This window comes from Macrobrachium rosenbergii, chromosome 13 (assembly GCF_040412425.1).
Source record: "Macrobrachium rosenbergii isolate ZJJX-2024 chromosome 13, ASM4041242v1, whole genome shotgun sequence".
Taxonomy (NCBI): domain Eukaryota; kingdom Metazoa; phylum Arthropoda; class Malacostraca; order Decapoda; family Palaemonidae; genus Macrobrachium; species Macrobrachium rosenbergii.
In genome coordinates, this window is record NC_089753.1 from 12,756,344 (window position 1) to 12,777,179 (window position 20,836).

Genomic DNA, 20,836 nt, shown 5'->3' on the forward strand with positions numbered 1-20,836 from the left:
ATGAAATAAGCAGAAATCTAATCAGTCCCATCATCTGAAGTTTTACTAACTTCTGTCCTACTTGTTGCTGCCTTGGGGGGATTAAATACTGAATGTTTTGTCAGGTTAGCAGGAGGAAAAGAGATATAAAAAGATTATGATATTTTATAAATTTTTATCATACCAGAGGTTGATGTCCTGTGAATGTTTAGGGACCATACCAGAGGTTGATGTCCTGTGAATGTTTAGGGACCAATTCCGATATTTTTTCATGGAAAACATATTATTTTCATTATTTCAGCGGTCTTACCAATTAATTTTTCCCTCTTGCTATATTCTTGGTCAAAAGTTGATGTCTTTCAATAATTCATTCTTGTTATTTCAGTGGTCTTGATAATTACCATCCTACCAGTGGCTCTTATGGAGGGAATTACTTATACTGAAGTCCTTTTATTGGACTGTGCAGTGCCCTTGCTAGTTCTTCATTAGCCTATTGAATTACAAGTGATTTCTTTTATCCTATGATAATACTTTCCTAACGGGAAAAGGGTATCAGTTTTCATTTCTTCCCTCTTTCCTGGAACTTGAACGACCCGAGGTCGCCGACCCCATGACCTTCTTCTCATCCATCTTCATCGTACTCAAAATATTCAACCAGAGGATTAAATCAGACTTGCTCCAGTTGTTCTTGGACGCGTCCCTTTGTCCATTGTTTAAAGCGGAATCAAAGGAGATCGTGCCCTTATAAAGCCCATCTCTCCAAGTCTCTCTCTCATTCTCCTCGGAGAGAATCGCTCTTGTTCTTTTGTTGACCTAAGCGGTGTATTATGTAACCGGTGGTTAGTCAACTGTTGAGTGTGGGGTAGCATCCAGTGGGGGGAAATGAGTATGGAGTTAGCAGCTTCATCTCAAAACATTTTCCGAGAACTGAAGGTTGACACCCTCTGGAGCCATCCCCGAACAGGAGAAAACCATTCCCCTATTTCTTCTCTAGAGTGGGTGGGCCCAGAAGGGTAGAACCATCCGGTTCTCAGCAAGTATATAAGGATGAGGTAGCTAGATTCCTATGCCCTTTTATTGCCTCAGCTTACACTACTGCCCATTTAAAGTTGGCTCGACTGATGAGCGGCAGACCGCTCGAACCACAAACCTTGCTAATGCTAGCGAAGCTCCCTGCCACTGAGGTGTATGTACAGTATATGTTGGGGGGCGGGGAGGGAGGTGGGGAAGAGTTATAATTAGAGTTGTCTGGGAGTCAGCAGGGTGGTCGCTGTGTGTTGGGAGCATTTGTAATCCTCAGCCACCTGAGGGGGGTTAATATCTTACTATCACCTAAAGGTTAATTTAGAGGCGGATATGAAAGTTTCAGGTTCACCGATGTAGGGGAAATGAAGGCGATTTGTTCACACATAGGGGGGCGATGACCCCCAGTGAAATACCGTGAGAAATTCGTTATGTTCTCCACATATAGCGATGTATGGCTCACACTCCTTCAGTTCCTTAAATACCTGAGGACGATTATATTGTATGCAAATCAGTACATGGCCATATGACTCGTGTGTTAATAATCCGTTTTTAAGTTGGCTGGAAAAGAGAACACTTTCGTAAGGTTGAACTTCCTAGTCTTTTTTTTTTTTGGCTTATTTCCTTTGGTTTGACCTTTTAAAACGTATTGTATGTGATTCTTACAAACGTATAAGCAAAGAAACAAAAGATGATTTTGACGTGGGTTTTGGGAAGAATCGCCATAAATAATTGGTAGTATGAAATTCTCCAGTTTTTTTAAAGGACCAACTATCCACTTTCTTTTGAATTAATTACATACTGTATTTTATATATTATATTCACAAACTGTAATAGGGTTGGCTTCCTGAGGCAAGACAAGACATACTGTAAATACATACACACATATATATATATATATATATATATATATATATATATATGATGATTATTATCACTTTTGTACGTGATTATATATATATGATTGATTTATTTATTCCAAGCCATTGAAGAAGTCCTTCGTCAATGGCTTGGAAATAAAGTCGAAATCGGTAAGGACCTACACCCATTTTCTTATATATATATATATATATATATATATATATATTATATAAACTATTTTATATATATAATATGTATTGTATATATATATATATATGTATAGAAAAGACATATATATATATATTATATATATACATATATATATATATATATATATATATATATATATATATATATGTATATATATATATCTATATATATATATATATATATATATATATATATATATATATATATATATATATATAATCGAAATAGATTAAGTAAATGTGAATTTAGAGCTCCTACAAACATAATGCAAATTAGCCAAACTTTTCTAGATAAAACAGTTGTTAGTTGAAAGTACGTTATTTCTCAAGTATCACATATCCAGAGCAAAGTTTGATATTAAAGGATATCTGATGACAAAAGAAAACAGCTATAAGATGATTCATTTAGAAGTCATTTGAAATGAACAAAAATTACTGTAGGATCAGTTTCTCGCGCTGTTTTAGAGAGCTATAAGCTTTCAGTTCAACTAGTGCCTAACTGAGACACGTGTTAGCGGGAAGAACCTTCCATGATATACGTGATTTCAGAGGTGCACCATAGGGAAGTCGTTGCAGCATCTGCTTCTAGCTGTGTTTAGAAGGTAAAAAGTTGTGTCTATTCTAAGGGGTGTTTCGAGGGGAAAGCAAAAGGCCTTATTCCAGAGGTATTCTACACGAAGTATAAGACAACATTTTTTCTGTGTTTTCCCGTGGATGAAGTCAACAGAGATGGAAGAATGAAAGAGATCTGATTTTAGGTTTGTTACAGAAGTAAGAGAACAATACCAGGATATTGAGGTGCCTCAGAGGGAGGACGAGATAGTACATGGCTTAAAGGAAATTATAGATATCAGGAAAATCACAACCTGACTTAATTATTCAACAATTCCATGAGGAGAGGTTATTCAAAGCAGCGGTTTAATCGTGATATGGTCTCAAAACAAAAATATATTTTTTAATTCCAAGGGCATTCCTGAGAGTAATAAAAAAATGATGCCTTTTTCCAGACCCCTTTTAGTAAATAAGAAGGCATAATGCCCCTTTCTAGAGCCATTTTTAGAGAATAAGAAGGAAAATGCCTCTTTCCAGAGCCATTGCAGATAGCAAGAAGAAAAAGTGACTGTTTCTAAAGCCTTTTCAGAGTAAAAAGAATAATGCTTCTTTCCAGGCCCTTTTCAGTGGGTAAGAAGGAATAATGCCTCATTCCAGGGCGTTTCCAGAGAGGAGTATTCCTTATTCTAGACGCATTCCAAAGGGACACTAACAGTGGAGCACATTCTGGTGGTCTGCCCCAGAGATTTTAACCAAAGAGAAAGATATTTCCAGGGTAAATCCCTCTCTGATATTTTGGGAGATAATGATATTTCTTCTATCATCTCTTTTTTAAAGGTGTTAAAATTTTTAACGATATTTAATTTATTTCTTAATATATTTATTACATCACATAGAATTTTAATGACATTAAATTTTTTTATTATGTATATACCACATCATTCATTAAACTTCATACCTCTATTTATTGGTCACATCACTGCATTTTATTTATTAAACATTTCCTTCATGAATTCATAACCTTAATATAGTTTATTTTCTCTTCATTACGGCGCTGAAAGTGGTGCTTTTGCCCTAAATATCATACATCCATCCATCCATTCCAAAGGGAAGGGACACTAAACAGTACCTGATCTTAGCATTGGCTCCAGCGTCTCTGTCTGTGGCAGCAACTTGGATGACTTGGGTATCGGGCAAGACGGATTCGCTAACGGCTGCTTCATACTCGTCCTTGTCGAATTTTGGGGCGTGGTCATTTTCGTCCTGGACAAGGACGGAGATGGTTCCTGTGCCGGTCAAGCGTGGCGTACCTGGTGAGGGAAAAGAAAATTAATTTAGTGCATTTTTTACCATTTGCCTATCTATCTATCTATCTATCTATCTATCTATATACAGTATATACATAAACATATAGTATATCTTAATATCAACTAAAGGAATTCCTAATGCCCTGGACTCTCACTTGAAAGACCAGGGTTCGTTCCCGATGTGAATTAGAAATTTCTTCATATGAAACACGTTCTCATGTGTTTATTTCCACGCACGCACACGCACACACACATATGTATGTATGTATGTATGTATGTATGTATGTATATATATATAGAATATGTACAATGTTTATATATATATATATATATATATATATATATATATAGAGTTAAAATTTTTGGTGACATTTTATTTGAGATGTGTCTAAGGTTTTTTCTTGTGAAAGCGTAAGCATAACAGTAAAATAGAAATAGAAACGCTTTTGGTTACGTAAGATCTCAACGAAATCCTAAATAAAAATTTTTCCCGCCTAAAAAAAGAGTAATAATGACTTAAGCACAGAATATGATGGCGTTCCGAGGTTGTAAGTGGCTGGAATTGCGCTGTTGCGTCAGCAGTCGATGAAAGTAAATTGAAAATTACTCGAAATATTCCATTGTAATTACATTGAGATGGCTGTTACATGACCTATTACACAAGCCCAAAATTATTTTCATTTTCGTCATCATTTGGTGATCGCAAAATGCCTGGTGAAATGTCAACGGCGTTGTTTTGCAGCCTCGTGATTAGCTATGGAATTTCAAGCGTACTTGTCTTCATATAAGAAGAGTTGGCGATGACATGATTAGCTCTATGGCTTATGCCTCTGTTTATGAAGACTTGAGTGGTGTCGCTATTAAATTTTGAAATCCAGTTATTTCCATCTGGGAGACTTCGTGATTTTGTGAACAACTTTTAAATTTTCTTCCGAATGTCTGTGCTTATGGAACTTGGAAATGTCGTTATTTGGTATGAAATTTCAATGATTTTTGTCTCCCATGCGAAGAGTTCTTGTAGCAGTGGTTAACAAAGAAAATTCTGATCATGTGTTCATGTAGCAGACTGTGATTAACTATGGACATATAGTTGTGAAAGTCTGTGTAAGGAGATTTGTTAATTTGATGAGCTAGAAAATTTCAGCTGTAATTTTCTGAACTACGAAGGGTTTGTGATTTAATCAACTATATTTTTCCATTTGTGTATTTCGGTATTTATAAAGTTTTTGTGACTTTTTAACGAAAAAGAAAAGGATTGATTTATTGATTGAGTAAACTGGTATCCAAGCTTCAGTGATTACGAAGATGATGGAGAGAGAGAGAGAGAGAGAGAGAGAGAGAGAGAGAGAGAGAGAGAGAGAGAGAGAGAGAGTTCGCAAAATGGCGAAATGTCTTGCAGCATGACAAACTATTGCACAGGCCCCATAAATTGCTCATTTGAGACGCGCGGTGGGAGACGAAATCGTGTATCATAAACCCAGCGTGAATCTGCACATAAAAGTGTTGCATAAATCGTTAACTGATAACCATTTCAGCAGCTGATACGTCAGAAGGAGGCCCATTGGAAACTGCGCTTTCGGAGGATTCATTTCTAATCTCCCCCTCCCATCGCTCTCCTAATTTATTGGAATAACTTTTGATGTCCAGCTGACTCTTCTCATCAACAAGATTTTCACTTCCCTCTATTTTTTTTTTTTTTTACTTTACCCAGGGGAATGTATATATAGATTTTATTTATTCTTTTTTTTTTTTTTTCGGGGTCACACGTCAATTTGGTGTGTCTAATGTGTAATCATAAAGTTCGCGCAGTGATTTGTTTTTCAATTACTACTTTCGATTTCCAAAGTGGCGTGCACCTTTTTTTCCCTATTTTTTATATTTTGATTTTTTTATCGTTTTTTTTCCTTTTTCAATTATGTATTAATTTTATGGTTAATTTTAACTAGAAGAACAAAGAGGAGGAGGAAAAAGTACGAAGAGAGATGAAAGTAATGTAAGAGAGGGTCGTGATATTAAGTTCCGGCCTTAGAGAGGGCTCATACCGTCCCGGAGTTCGGTCCAAGATATCTGTATTCTGCATACTCACACAAGGGTCAGTGGTGAGAAAGGCTGGCCCCGGGCTAGGCAACGGCAAGTCTCAACGTTGAGTTTATTATCAGGAGAGCACCTTTCTTATTCACAAAAAATTATTAATACACATCGCATTTTATTATGCTAAAAAATTTTCCATTAGAATAGGTTCAGGAAAGAGACAAGGAGGGCTAGGGAGACGACGAATAGATGGAGGAAGTGGATGAAATCTCTCTCTCTCTCTCTCTCTCTCTCTCTCTCTCTCTCTCTCTCTCTCTCTCTCTCTCTCTCTCTCTCAGAAACGTCAGATGACAAAGGAGGGAATGAGGAGGAGGAGGAGGAGGAGGAGGAGGAGGAGGAGGAGGAGGAGACGGAGGCGTCACGAGAGAAGAATGAAAGTGAAACGAAATCCTGAGTTATTGTCCAATTGATCAAGGGAGTGAGTCCCCCAAACGACGGCAACTTTCCTCCGGTTGAAGGGGGATAATTACTCTCCATTGGAAAGTTCAAGATGCCCATAACGTATGTAATCCGTCGTCACGTTTACAGCTTCGAGGTAAAGTGGGTGATTATCGTTAGGTCGAAAATTGCCTCCTCCTCCTCCTCCTCCTCCCCCTCCTCCCCCCATAATCCCAGGTGATTATCTTTCGCTAGGAATTACACCTGCAATGTAAGGCTGCTGAGGATGTTGGTCAATTGGGATAGACAGGTTGGTTTATAACGGCCCTTGTTTGTGCTGATAGCTCATATTGTGTGTATGTACACATAAATTCTTTCAGAGTCAATGGTCATGGCGTAAGATTAGCAACTTCATCCCAAAAATACTTGCTGAAAACCGGAAGGTAACACTTTTCTTAAGGAAAAACAGCTTAATGTTATGAATACATGTGTGTGCCACTCGCACTTTTTCTGAGTTAATAGATTTAATATTTATCTGGCTTGTTCAATACCTTGTTATGTAGGGGATGCGGATTGCTCTATAGCGAATGTATATTTTAACCTTAATAAAAAAGAACGTTTCCGTTTATGAACGATTTTCCGTTGACGTTTGGCACTGTTATGCAAGGGCATTGCTTCTTATTTCGTCTGAAATGAAAAGCCAGTCGAGGGGCCTGTCGCTTGACCTTCTTCCCAAATTATGAGGTTTTACTTTCAGGCGAAACATAAGACCAGCCGCTGATATAGAAAGTCGCCGTTTGTTATCACACGATGAATGGGCTCCTGTCGGACTGAGGAACTTTGTCATGCAGTGGGTGTGGCTGCCTTTACGTCATCTAAAATGAAAACATCGGAGTCTGCCTAAATTGATGACGGGTAGAATGCGGCCGCACGTGACCCTAATCCACGAGATGGGAAAGATGTTCGCACGGAATTCGCTCCCGAGACCTTTGGCAAACGAGCTTCTTGTCAAGGCGGAGAAAGTCTTCGTGCTGCGAGTAAGGCTGCTGCCGAAATTACACAAAATTAAACCAGTTTCGTGTAATTACTACGGCTAAAGCCAGCGCTAGCTGGCAACTTGTCGTTGTTGTTGTTGTTATTGTTCTTGTTTGTGTGTGTGTTACTTTTTTTGTTTTGTTTTGTTACTTGTTGCTCGTCCGCTGATGTCTAACACGGCCGCTTAATGGTGAAATTGTTAACAACCGTATGATTAAAGTCTATCTTATGTGACATTTCCGGCCATTAAGTGGCGCGATCTTCTTGTTTCGCAGGAATAATAGTCGTGCAGCAAGAGGATGGTGATCCACATCATGGTAATGATAGTAATGCTTGATGTAATGATGTGACAATGACAACTACTACGGTGATTTGCCCGTCTGGCTCGTTACATCAAAGCACAAAATGTGCATGTTCTTTTAAAAGGACATTGTTTTCACGGGCCGTTTGCGTTATTGAATATTTGAGAAATACATTGACAGAAATGTTTATTGGCATTTTCGCTCATGCGATGAGGTTTTGAAGTTTGGAACCCTGAGTGATATATTACAAGATTATTATTGTTATTATTATTATTATTATTATTATTATTATTATTATTATTATTATTATTATTATTATTATTATTTAAAATATCAGGATTTTCAAATGATGCAGACCAGTATGGTCGATAATTTGCTGAACAAGCTTCCACTGAATAGAATGTCTATATATCTGCTAGTAAAACTTCCATTACTACTGTTATTATTATTATTATTATTATTATTATTATTATTATTATTATTATTATTATTATTATTATTATTATTATTATTATTATTATTATTATTATTATTATTATTATTATTATTATTATTATTATTATTATTATTATTATTATTATTATTATTATTATTATTATTTCCTCGAGACGAAAAAGCCAAACTAGGTTGAGTTAAAAGAACATGAGTGTCCTCCTCAACGCGAGAAAAGTTGGCCACACCCACTCGTTGAGGATTCGTGTCACTCCAGGTACCCAGCGTTCCCTCTCCCTTTCACACCCATCGGAGAGGTCTCCTGCATTAATAACCTGGTTCTTGCAGTCCTCGAGTCACAGTTCTTGCAGTTCTTCCAGTCACTTTTTTCAGATCTTGTTCTCCGGTTCTTGAAGAAGCAGTGGTTAATCCCAAGATATTGTAGTCTCTGGCCCAAGTTCTTGCAGTCTGTGTCCTCAGTTCTTGATGAATGATTTCCATTCTTGCACAGATCTTTATTCCCTGTTACTGCAGTGAATAAGTTCCAGTTCTTGCAGTTTTTATTTCCCGTTTTTGCAGTGACTGATTTCCAATTCTTGTAGCTCTTTATTCCCTGTTACTGCAGTGAATAAGTTCCAGTTCTTGCAGTTTTTATTTCCCATTTTTGCAGTGACTGATTTCCAATTCTTACAGCTCTTTATTCCCTGTTACTGCAGTGAATAAGTGCCAGTTCTTGCAGAGTTTATTTCCCGTTTTTGCAGTGACTGATTTCCAATTCTTGTAGCTCTTTAAGTTCCAGTTCTTGCAGTGTTTATTTCCCGTTTTTGCAGTGACTGATTTCCAATTCTTGTAGCTCTTTATTCCCTGTTACTGCAGTGAATAAGTTCCAGTTCTTGCAGAGTTTATTTCCCATTTTTGCAGTGACTGATTTCCAATTCTTGTAGCTCTTTATTCCCTGTTACTGCAGTGAATAAGTTCCAGTTCTTGCAGATTTTATTTCCTGTTTTTGCAGTGACTAATTTCCAGTTCTTGCAGTCTTTTATGCCCTATTCTTGCAATAACTAATTTCCAGTTCTTGCACATTTTATTTCCATTTTTTGCAGTGACTAACTTCCAGTTCTTGCAGTTCTTTATTCCCTGTTCTTGCTGTGACAGGTTTCCAGTTCTTAAAGTTCAGTATCCCCCCGTTTTTGTTGTGTCTGATCGCATGTCCATGCGGTTACTGATTTGCAGTTTTTGCAGTTCTCAGGGTCCACGGCGTTGCAGTCTCTGGTCCCCAGTTATTTAAGTCTATTGATCCCCGTCTAATACAGTCTTTGGTTGCTTGGTGATATTGCAAACTGTCTTAACATACAGGTTGACATATGTGTCTATGGTGATGATAAGCTGACTATTTTGCAAAAAAGGTGAATCGATGAGAATAGTTGATTAGAAGGGCGAATTGATGGTAAGACTTCGTGAAGAGAAAATGGGAAAGGAGAGAATAAGTATGGTAATAACAAACGATGGAAAGAAAGTTCGGCAAAGAGAAATAAGGGACGGTTTCTTGTCCGAGAGAGGAGCAGATGGGGAAAGTTCTTTAACAAAAATGAACCAGGCTCCTAAGTGGGACTCAAAGGAGAAAGCTCGTGAGTTGTTAACGGGTATGAGCAAGGATTTGATACCCAAGGATAGGCACGACTGAATATATTAAGTAATAACGTGATAAATAAAGAGCTTAAAAGACAAATCACACAAATTAAAGACCACGCCCTTTGACACAAAGTCAGCCTTTCCCCCTAACACACCAACGTGACCTTGAATCCCTTGGAACAAAAATCCATGATAATATTTTAATCTCATCATGAATCTTACAACCATCATTACCATCGAGACGCATTAGAAGATGATGTAAGTCGAGGTCATCACGATTGACTTTCGACTGTTATTAACTTCTTTAACTTCTAGGACACTTCAAAAACTAATGCATTAAGTAGCAAGGAATACACCTTTTTCATATAAGACCCCCTCCCACATACTATCTCAAAACATCCTACCTGCCGCCCAAAACAACGCACCTGTATCAAGGTACCTTTTATTGCTATCTTTCACTCTTCCCTTTTTACTTACCGTTTTATTTTTTTAACTTTTCTTCCCACGTGTTTTCCTCCTTTTTTCTCCCCTGCTTTCTCCATCGTTCAGGGCATCTTCATTTTATGCTCACTCGTCAGTCCTGAAGACATTGATTCAGTGGCATCCTTTTTTGGAATGGCCTTCTTTGTTAACTTCTTGCTTCGTGCATGTCATATTCTCTCGTTTGTTTCCTTTAGTCCTTTCATTTTTCACTCTCATTACTTTCCTGGTCCGCTTTCTCCCCACCCTCATCATTCTCTCTCTCTCTCTCTCTCTCTCTCTCTCTCTCTCTCTCTCTCTCTCTCTCTCTCATGAGGCTCATTCAATGGCAGCGCCATCCTCATTTAACGTGTGTGGATTGTTAGGGCTACTTTTACTTTCGCAAATTGTTCAGAGACTCATCAGTTTTAATAGCTTTCTCGGAGCCTTTCGTAAATAGGCGTCGTAATGCGGTTGCGTGAGAATATCTATACGCATCAGTGGAGAGAGAGAGAGAGAGAGAGAGAGAGAGAGAGAGAGAGAGAGAGAGAGAGAGAGAGAGAGAGAGAGGCCCAATGAGAAGTGTGTGAATTTCTAATTTCTACGTGTTTAGAATACATTGTGAATTTTTACAATTTTTTTTTATCCTAAGGGAGAGTGAGTTTAGAATTTCTGATCTTTTAGTTTATTTGTATCCTATGTTATTTTATTCATGTGTTGTGTAGGAAATGTATTTATGATTACAGTCTTTTTCTTTTTTATTCTACCCGTTATATAGGTCTTTTTGTTCATAAATCCTTATAAATTAATTACTCCTCAATAAAGAAATGATCTGATAAAAATTGTAACCTGAATGTATTTTACATTATTGTACTTATGACTAATTTATTACTGCAGTAAAGTCTCAAAGTCTCTCTCTCTCTCTCTCTCTCTCTCTCTCTCTCTCTCTCTCTCTCTCTCTCTCTCTCTCTCTCTCTCTCTCTCTCTCATGCCGGAAGTTGTAAGAGAAATTTGTTAACCGCAGGATTGAAAAGAGCGCGTGGGGGAAAGTACAGTTTTATGAACCTCTTATGAAGGCCAATTTTGGCTTTAACAATTTATCGATTTAATTTAATTTATTTTCGCTCTCTTTTATATACCGTTGATGGGATGGATTTCGCAAAAATTAAAACTCGCAAAGATAGTCTTGGTAAATATCGTTTATAATTGATGTTTCCTTTTAATTAATTTTTCGGAGGAGGGGGGCGGGATATCCTTAATAAAATTTGAGTTATCATTGTAGGATATTTATTTCTTGTTAGGTCAAATTAATAATGATAACTGATTTCTTTTCTCAGTCGATTAATCTGTATATTTATTTTTATCCAACATGTTTATTATTTTGCATTAGTTTTTCATCCTTTCACAGTCAAAATGAGTCCATTCTTGCGGACGGTTTATATCTCTGCTACTTTAATCGCATATCCTTTTTAAGTGCTTTCATTTTATCTTTTATTCCTGGTCCTTTTTTCTTAAATTTGATGCCCCTCTACAGTTGGTAACGTTTTATTTTGGTTAGATTTTTGTTTTTATCTTTATATATGATTTTCACCGAGTTTCAGTTCTGAACTATTTTTTATATATGATTAACCTTTTGATTGATTAGCTAGTGTATGTACCGGTGGGGAAGGTTTGTAAGCTCGGATGCCAAGAAACAAGATTTTTTAAGATATTTATATTTTGCGAAAACTGATGTTCTCAGTCGTTGTAATTTGTTTAGCTGTAAATATGAGTGAGGTCGTGTGGTCAGGGTAAAGTATTCCAATATCCAATCACATGTGTACTAATACTACTACTGCCTCTGATAATGACATTAAAAGACAGTAATGATACTGATAATTAACCAACTACCAGTGATGTCAAAAGTAAGCAAGTAAAAAATGCGCCGAAGTTTCTTCGGCGCAATAGAGTTTTCTGTACAGCATACAATGCTGAATGAAACTCTCAAACTCAGCCGCGGCCCATGAAACTTTCAGCCATAGCCCGGTGGTGGCCTGTGTTGTTGTCACCTATAGCGATGCCGGACGTACGATCATGGCTAACCTTAACCTTAAATTAAATCAATAAAACTACTGAAGCTAGAGGGCTGTAATTTGCTATGTTTGATGATTGGAGGGTGGATGATCAACATAGTAATTTGCAGTCCTCTAGCCTCAGTAGTTTTTGAGATCTGAGGGCGGACAGAAAAAGTGCGGACGGACAGACAAATAGCCTTCTCAATAGTTTCCTTTTACAGAAAACTAAAACCCAGAAACTAGAGTTTTTTTTTTTTTTGACATATCCTACAATAATTACAGCTACTATTCTCTCTGTTTTTACCATAAAAACAAGCAGAATGAGCACAACAGCAGCACGAGAATAAAAGCAACAAAACATGAATAAACACACCAGCAACAAGAAGTGACTTTGATGGTGCAGACAAACATAACAATTAAAGCTTCCTTTGCTCGAGCAAATTAATTGTCTTCGTTCCCATTTATTTTCTTAATTCGTCCTCTGCTCTTGTTTACAAGCAAAAAAAGAATAAAAAAACAACAAAACAAAAGAGAAACGCAAACACTCACTGGGTATTAAAGAATGAACGCCCAGCCGTAACAAACGATGCGTCATCGTGTTTGTGATTAATAGTTATGTGTATTGTTATTTGTTAATTACGTGTATTGTTATTTATTAATTAAGTGTATTGTTCAAGTGCATTAGTAGATTTTCCGAGCCGAGGACAAGAGCTGGAATGTATGATGTTCGCGGCCACTCTTTTAAAATTTTTTAATTATGAAAATTTAAAAATTTATGATCTTCATTATTTTTATGTGATATCTAACTTGTTTTCTTTTTATTGTTACATGTGGTGAATAGAACGAATCGGAAAAAAAAAATACTCGAATTAGACTAAAAGGAAAAGAATTATGGAAAGCTTTTTGTTATTTTATATCTATTTTATTTCTGTTGTTGGCGAGTCTGGGAGCAATTGGTCAGATCACTTATCAAGAAAATAAAAAATTCTTGTTCTTATTTTATTTTTATTTTTGATGTTAAAGGCCTAGGGGAGAAAACAGGTCATATGGGGTACGGAGAAAGAAATAAAAGAAATCCTGTTATTGTTTAAGTTGTGAAGTGTCTGGGGTCACTGGGGCATTGGGGTGGGGTAAAGAGGGAACCGGTACAAATCAGGCACAATCATAGGAAAAAAGAGAAAACTATTACTGTATTAATGATTTTACTTCTCAGATCGTTACAAAATCAACCTCGAGTCATCAGTGAGAGACCTAAGATCGATCCCCCTCGTAGGAAGAAGACAAGACTTGGGCGCGCTTCGGAAAATTGCGTAGTTCATTTGTTGATCAGAATAGTAAATTATTAACCTAGTAGTTCGTCGACTGTGGTGGGTCGCAACCAGGAAGGAAGGCATGAGGCTGATAACTTCATCCCAAAATAATTTTTGAGACAGAGCCAAATCTCATATTGGAAAAGGATGTAAAGTTTATATATATATATATATATATATATATATATATATATATATATATATATATATATATATATATATATAATATATAGATAGATAGATATATATGTATATATATATTTATATATATATATATATATTATATATATATATATATATATATATATATATATATATATATATATATATATATATATATATATATATATATATATAAAACATCAAGCTGTTTCCCCTAACATGGGTGGCTGCAGAAAAACCAGCGTTTTGTTTTCTACCACATGAATGCAGAGATTACTGAATCATGGATGACCCCGTGTGTTGAAAACTTCCACAGAAGACTCATCAGCAGCACAAAACTTTGCATTTCGCGCCTGCTAATATGGTTGTGAGTGTCGTCACGCGGAAAGCAGCATCTGGCTTCCATCTGCAAGAGCCAGAAGGGCGAGAGAGCGGGCCTTGTTTTTGAGCCACGGCGCCTCTCGGCTTTTATAAAAGCCCCTTTCTTCACACTCTGTAAAAAAGTGAAACCAGACAAATTACATCTGGATGAACGGCGACCGCCGTTATTATGTTTATTAAGACTAAAAACCTGTTGCGAGCTTGATCTGTTAACGCCTCTCCCTCCATCCCTCCCTAACCCTCCTCCCTACCTACCCCCTGGAACAGCCTTACCCCAAGTACACCCACTCCACCCCCAGTCGATACCCCTGGGCTTCCCCCACCCCACAAACCTTCTATTTTCTGCCTATTGTGTGACGCCAGTTTTTCAACGTTATCAGTCAGTCATCTCTGCCTATGTGGATGTGCGTCTCTCTTATATCATGCCAGTTTTTTTTTTTTCTATTTTCACAAGATTCATTTCCTTTTGCTCATGTATGTATGTATGTATGTATGTATGTATGTATGTATGTATGTATGTATGTAAAACGGAAAGACCACTGCGCAGTTTTGTTATAGTTATGATCGCCAGTTTGTATGTATATGTGGGTGGGTACCGTGTAAACAGTAAAGACAGCAATGATAGCCAATTTCTACATGTTTTTATGACTGTATGTCTATATAGATGGATGTTACTCTAGAAAACAATGACAGTAGAAGATGAGGAGCAGTTGAATATGACAATAGGAAAAGTGAAGGGGAAACACCAAACCTCAACTGGTACATACGCTGGCAGTTTAAAGAGCTAAGAACAACGCGGATAGGAATCTATCACTGGATAGAGGCGAATAAAAGAGGCAGTTGCAGAATTGGAGGTTAAGAAACTGATTATCATAACTGAGTATATACAGAGAATATCACGCGTTTATGAACGCAAATATATTCGTCCACAGCCGTAAACACACCAGACAACATTTATACATATATACATATATATATATATATATATATATATATATATATATATATATATATATATATATATAGTATATATATATACATATAGTATATATATATATATATATATATATATATATATATATATATATATATATATATATATATATGTATATATACAGTATATTATATATACAGTATATACCTGTATATATATGTATATATTATGTATGTGTGTGTATTTACATTGTGTGTATGTATGTTAACAATAATTACACTTAATCCTCATGTTTTTTGTTTCCTATTCTTTATTGTACAGTAAGTAACTCTCTCCTTCGTTCTTTCTCTCTCATTCTCTACTCTATCTCTCACCCTATGTAGTTTGTAGTTAGATATTTGTCTCTTATTTTATTCTTCATCTCCCATATATTTCATACATTTCAAATTTATTTCGTAATTCACGTTAATTTTCCTTCGTAAATTATTCCCTATTTATTTATTAATCTCGACACTGCCCAACATATATTTCCCATATATTCTTCCCTATACTTCTCATAATTATATTCCTCTCGACATTTCACCCCATTAATTCTTCCATTAACGCTAACGTGCATCGCCCATTTGTATCCCACCTAGAATCCCTTCGTCCCTCCACATCTCCCCTCCCCCTCCCCCTCCCAGCCCCTTTTCTCATAGATTCAACCCCTTACATTCCATCCCCCCCCCCCTCATATTAAGCTTCCAACCTCCAACTATGTTTCAGCATTGCTGTGATCACGGGTCTTTGGGTTCTACAATCCACCCGTTTATTGTTTTTTTTTTCCTTGTACGCCCCTTAACTCTCCCCTCTCCCCCTTCCCCTCCTCCCCTTCCATCAGGGAGGAATGATTTAAGGTCGGTTTTCTGGTAAGTCGGACCAAGATAAAATTCCCCCTGCCGTGTGGCTGACCTTTGTTTACCTTAGCAAGTAGGTGGTTCAGATGAGGCTCCTTGGTGAGACAGAAAACTGCTTCGAAGGTGCTTCAGTATCGGAAGGCTCTCAAAATTTTTACAGGCGATAGCAGTTTTCAGTATCGTGGCTAAATCAGGTTTCAGATGACCATTATTTCATTTTATTTTTTGAATTTTCTGAATTATTTACACGAAAAGTGGTCATTCCTATCAGTGAAAATATTGATTTTTTATCTCGCGAACGCACAAAATACTACGTATATGAAGCTCTGCCGATGCGAAGATTATAGAAGATAAAATAACCATATTATTATTATTATTTTCCTGTCAAAGATTTACTGGCTTTTTGACATTACTCGTTTCAAAATTTCACTGCTCATCGTTGCAACCGAAATGATGTGTTCATGTGGTTTCTCCCTTAAACTACAGGGACCGCCTCTTCCAGGGCTGATTAATTTGACTTTGATCGATTTGTCTGTGTTTTTCTTAATCAGGAAGACTTTGCTTTATGAGAGGTGAGCTATACATTCAATATTATTGTTATTCCTTCATAGTATGGTATAAATTTCTCCTAATGTTATACTTGGTAGTCAGATGATTATAATAAATTTGACACATGATCTACATATCTTTCATTACCACAATGAAAATTTAAGAATGGGAGTAAATCCTGACCGGTTACGGCTTTATTCCTACCACGATATATCTATGTATCTGTCCTTCGATAATGACTTAGAAGTAAACCCGAAACCAGTTAAGTTTTACACCCAATCTTGAATTTACCCTGTGATAATGGTCAGTCACCATCCTTGTATAATCTTTTAATTGTCCTGTCCCTGCTTCTGAACTGTTGAGCCTAATCCTTTGTAAAATCTCTTAAATATTTAACCCTGTTTTGGTATGTGTACTGATTCTTCAGTTGTTTTGGGTTCCAGGTACGTATTTTTCCTGTGTTATCCCCATCTGTCATTTTTATTAGCTTTCTTTGTAAACTTATATTCATATTTTTTCAGTCTGCTAAGTAAAGGACAAGATATCGAAAGGCCTTGCAATTGTTTCCCTTTCCTTCGTGGATTTTGTCTTTATTTATGTATGCATCATGTTCCATATTTTCGTGATTCAGTTATACACACACACATACAGGATGTATATGAGTGTGTGTGTATATATATATATATATATATATATATATATATATATATATATATATATATATATATATATATATATATAGTATTAAATGTTAGTAATGTCTCTCTCAAGGTTTAAAAAGTAACATAGTTGTTGGTGATCAGATAAAGAATCATTTAGATATTCTCGTTACAACCAATAATACTCAAGAAACGCTTAGGTTTAAGAAGGTTTCGCAAGGACAACAGACAGTTAGTGCTCTGGCCAGAGGAATAAAGAGAGGAAGAAGAAACCTTACAATTCTCACCCTTATGCGCAATGATATGATTATGATACTCATTTAGAAATTGTGACTTAAATCAGACGGTTTTTTTCCTTTACGTTGCCCTGCCATTTCCCCCCTTTGAATATTCAAATCTTTTGCAAGACCATAAAGTTTATATTGATTATGGTGGTGGTTAGGATTGCAAGGGTTACTTACATGTTTAATTAACTGAGATAAGATAAACCAGCCCGAAAAATGTCTGTAAATGCGACGCCGTTTTGGTCCATTCCGAACAATTCGAATACGAAAGCACAAGGTACATTTGGTGGGGGTTGTTGCCAGGCGTGCATTCTGCTCCTTATTCCAGAATTCTTAGCTTTTTTTTTTTTTTTATAATAGCTGCGTTCTAATCTTTTGTAGTTTGAAAATCATAATTTATCTAACAATAAAACGCGTTATGGTTGTTTTTATATAAATGTTATGAGTTTTAGATGAATAGTCTCAGATGACAAATACGAAAATTGTAATCTGACCTTTGTGTTCTATTAGAAGCCGAGTGTTTTGCTATTTCTTTAAATATTTTCTGTGATTTTTTTTTTTTGTGGGTTTCTATACATTTTTCCTATTGTAAGTTTGTGTCTACTAAAAGTGAAAATTACAGATAAGAAAGCAAGGTATTTTATGTGTTGTATGACTAGCTGTGCGGATTTCTTCATACTGACAATACGAAGAATGATGGAAAAGTATGGGGCTATCGTTGTACAAGGCTAGGTTATTCTTAGTTTTATTGTTTTTAATGATATCTGTTTATTTTATTTTTTTTTCTAATTATTTATATTGTTTCTTTTGATTCTGTGCACCGTAAACGAATATCATCAGGAATTTTCTTTTCATACGCAAGGCAAAAAAAAAAAAAAAAAAAAAAAGTGAAATACTAGGTGAACATATTACTCAATTTTACTAGTTTTTCATAATCTTGTTTTATTTCATATCATTTTATGGAGCTTTCTTAGCTCAATTAAAAACATGAATATGAAACTATTCAATATTTGTAAGGCGACAAATTTACTATTTTTTTAATATTTTCTGTTTAAGTTTGTATTTCGATTTATTTTTCATCCGGACACTGTGATGTTTATTTTCTGTATCTTTACTGCCTTCCTAATTTTTTTCAGTCTTATTTGTGTAATGACATGTCAATGTTTTTTCCTTTGGCCAGTATGTCATGATAGTTTCTGTTGCATTCTTCCTCTTCGAGTTGATAGCATGTTTTGCAGGTTGATTTCAACCTCTTGCACATGACTAAATGCCATGCAATCATGATACCCCCTGCAATATCGCCATATGGATGGCACCATAAACCCTCTGCTGGGCGATCACAGCCTACCATGATTAAACCCCTTCCCCCATCCCCCAATTGTCGGGGTCCTGACGTGTAACACCCCCCCCCTCACCTTCCCCTACCCATCCCCATCCCCTCACCAAACCCACCTACCTCCTGACTTGCTTGATAGCAACGGTTTCCCGAAAGCATTGTATATAATCGCTCGAAGAGATTTAAACTCGCCAGATTTGAATATTGCTTCCAGCTTGCCTACGTCGCCTCTCTCTCTCTCTCTCTCTCTCTCTCTCTCTCTCTCTCTCTCTCTCTCTGTTAGCCGGTTCAGCGCCACTTCCTCTGTTGCAGGATCGGCTCGTCGAGTTGCGTGTGTTTGCGTTTCGTGTATGTTGGTTTCTTCTGACTTGATAATGATAATAATAATTATTATGAAAATAATAATTCATGACTTTTCCCACTTCTTTGATCATGAACAATGCAGTCTAGAGTGAAATTACCGTAATTTTTCGTTCATAATAGACTTGATTATGTTTTGCTAGCAAAATTTTACTGGGTTGTACTCTATTATTATTATTATTATTATTATTATTATTATTATTATTATTATTATTATTATTATTATTTACAGCAATACCTGCACATGTACAGGTAGCCATATTTGTTGGTTTTTCAGCTCATGTAATAATTTCTTTGCCATTCACATAATACTCTGTATAATCGGCAATAACCCTTTTGCTGGATACACCATGACCTACCAGCAGATGCTCCCTGACGCTGTAAAAATAAGCTGGCCTTATGCCAGCACGGACTTTTGCTCACATGACCAGCACGGAGGACCAGATGAGAATTTGGCCTACTTAGTGATATTCCCTCGCTGCAACCGTGCATAGCGGCTTAGCTGTATAATCTTAAAACAAATCGCTTTATTTACATACATTTGAATATTCCTGAATTTATCGAGTGAGTTCGCTCGCTCTCCCGGGCATGCGCCTCATGAGTCTGCTTATGCTCTCAAGATGGCGCTGTGGGAGCTGGCTAGCTGAAGACTGTTTTGGTCGCGTTTTCAGGAACTGCAGTGTTTGTTTTTGTAAGCGCGCTCAATGTGCTTTTGAGCCAACGATTTAAGTGGGCTTTAAAGAAATTAGATTATGTTGCCCTATTACACCATCAGTGGTGTTTATGGATTTTTTTTTTTTTGCGGAAATTTGTTGCGTCTTTCTTTTAGTGTGCTTTCAAGTCAAGGATTTTTGCGTTCTTTTTTAGTAATCGTTTGGTGCATTTTAAGTATACTATTTACGTTGCTTGGAGGAATTAAAATATTGCTGTTGCTCTTTTGTAACACTGACCAGTTTACAGTATTCTTTTAATATTCTTTTGTGGTCCTCAGAGAGAGAGAGAGAGAGAGAGAGAGAGAGAGAGAGAGAGAAGAGAGAGAGAGAGAGAATCATCTTTGAGTCACTCATTCATTGATTAATGCCAAATACTCATGGTTATTTAAAAGAGGAAATGGAAATATCGTATAATTTGCAATAGTTCTCTCTTTCTTCCTCTCTTATTCCACATCTCCCTCGACATTTTGGGGTATCACATAGAGACGCCCCCAGTGAACCCTTCCCCGGAAACCTATAAGGTCGTTAATCCCGGTTTTCACTAGCCTATCATCACCCATAATGAACCCGGGTTTGGGGCACTGCAGCGCCGAGTCTCTCTGGAACCCTTTACACGATTCATAAATACAGTAATAATTATAGGTCTCGGCTCTATCCAACATGATGCTAGAAACATAGTAGTTTTCGCACTTACGCATTCTGTAAATAAGGGAGGTTTTCCCCTTAAGTGCCCCAGACTCTTAGGGGGGGCGGTGGTCAAACTCGTTGTTAGTATTGTACACCAATTGTGTTTCTCTTTCCCCGGCTTTATCTCTTATTTTTTTCTCAATTCTCATTTCTCTCTTATTTACTCTTATGTTAAATCTTTCCCCTTTCATCAATCAACCCGCTCCCTCGGGGAGATGTTTCTGAATGCGATGGTCAGGCGAATGCATTTG

General features: G+C 36.6%; 1 protein-coding gene and 1 long non-coding RNA gene across 2 annotated transcripts in view; one reads left to right on the plus strand and one right to left on the minus strand.

Moving 5' to 3' along the window:
• The window catches only part of LOC136844913 (uncharacterized), a 48,212-nt gene extending 34,464 nt beyond the window's left edge, over window positions 1-13,748 (plus strand). Inside the window, exon 3 of the long non-coding RNA XR_010855008.1 lies at window positions 13,528-13,748. This is a non-coding gene — a long non-coding RNA (uncharacterized lncRNA). The remainder of the gene's footprint in view (window positions 1-13,527) is intronic.
• ft (cadherin-related tumor suppressor fat) overlaps window positions 1-20,836 on the minus strand; it is a 474,756-nt gene that overhangs the window by 19,846 nt on the left and 434,074 nt on the right. The window contains exon 8 of the mRNA XM_067114229.1: window positions 3,754-3,934. Coding sequence (XP_066970330.1) covers window positions 3,754-3,934 — 181 coding nt within the window. The remainder of the gene's footprint in view (window positions 1-3,753; window positions 3,935-20,836) is intronic.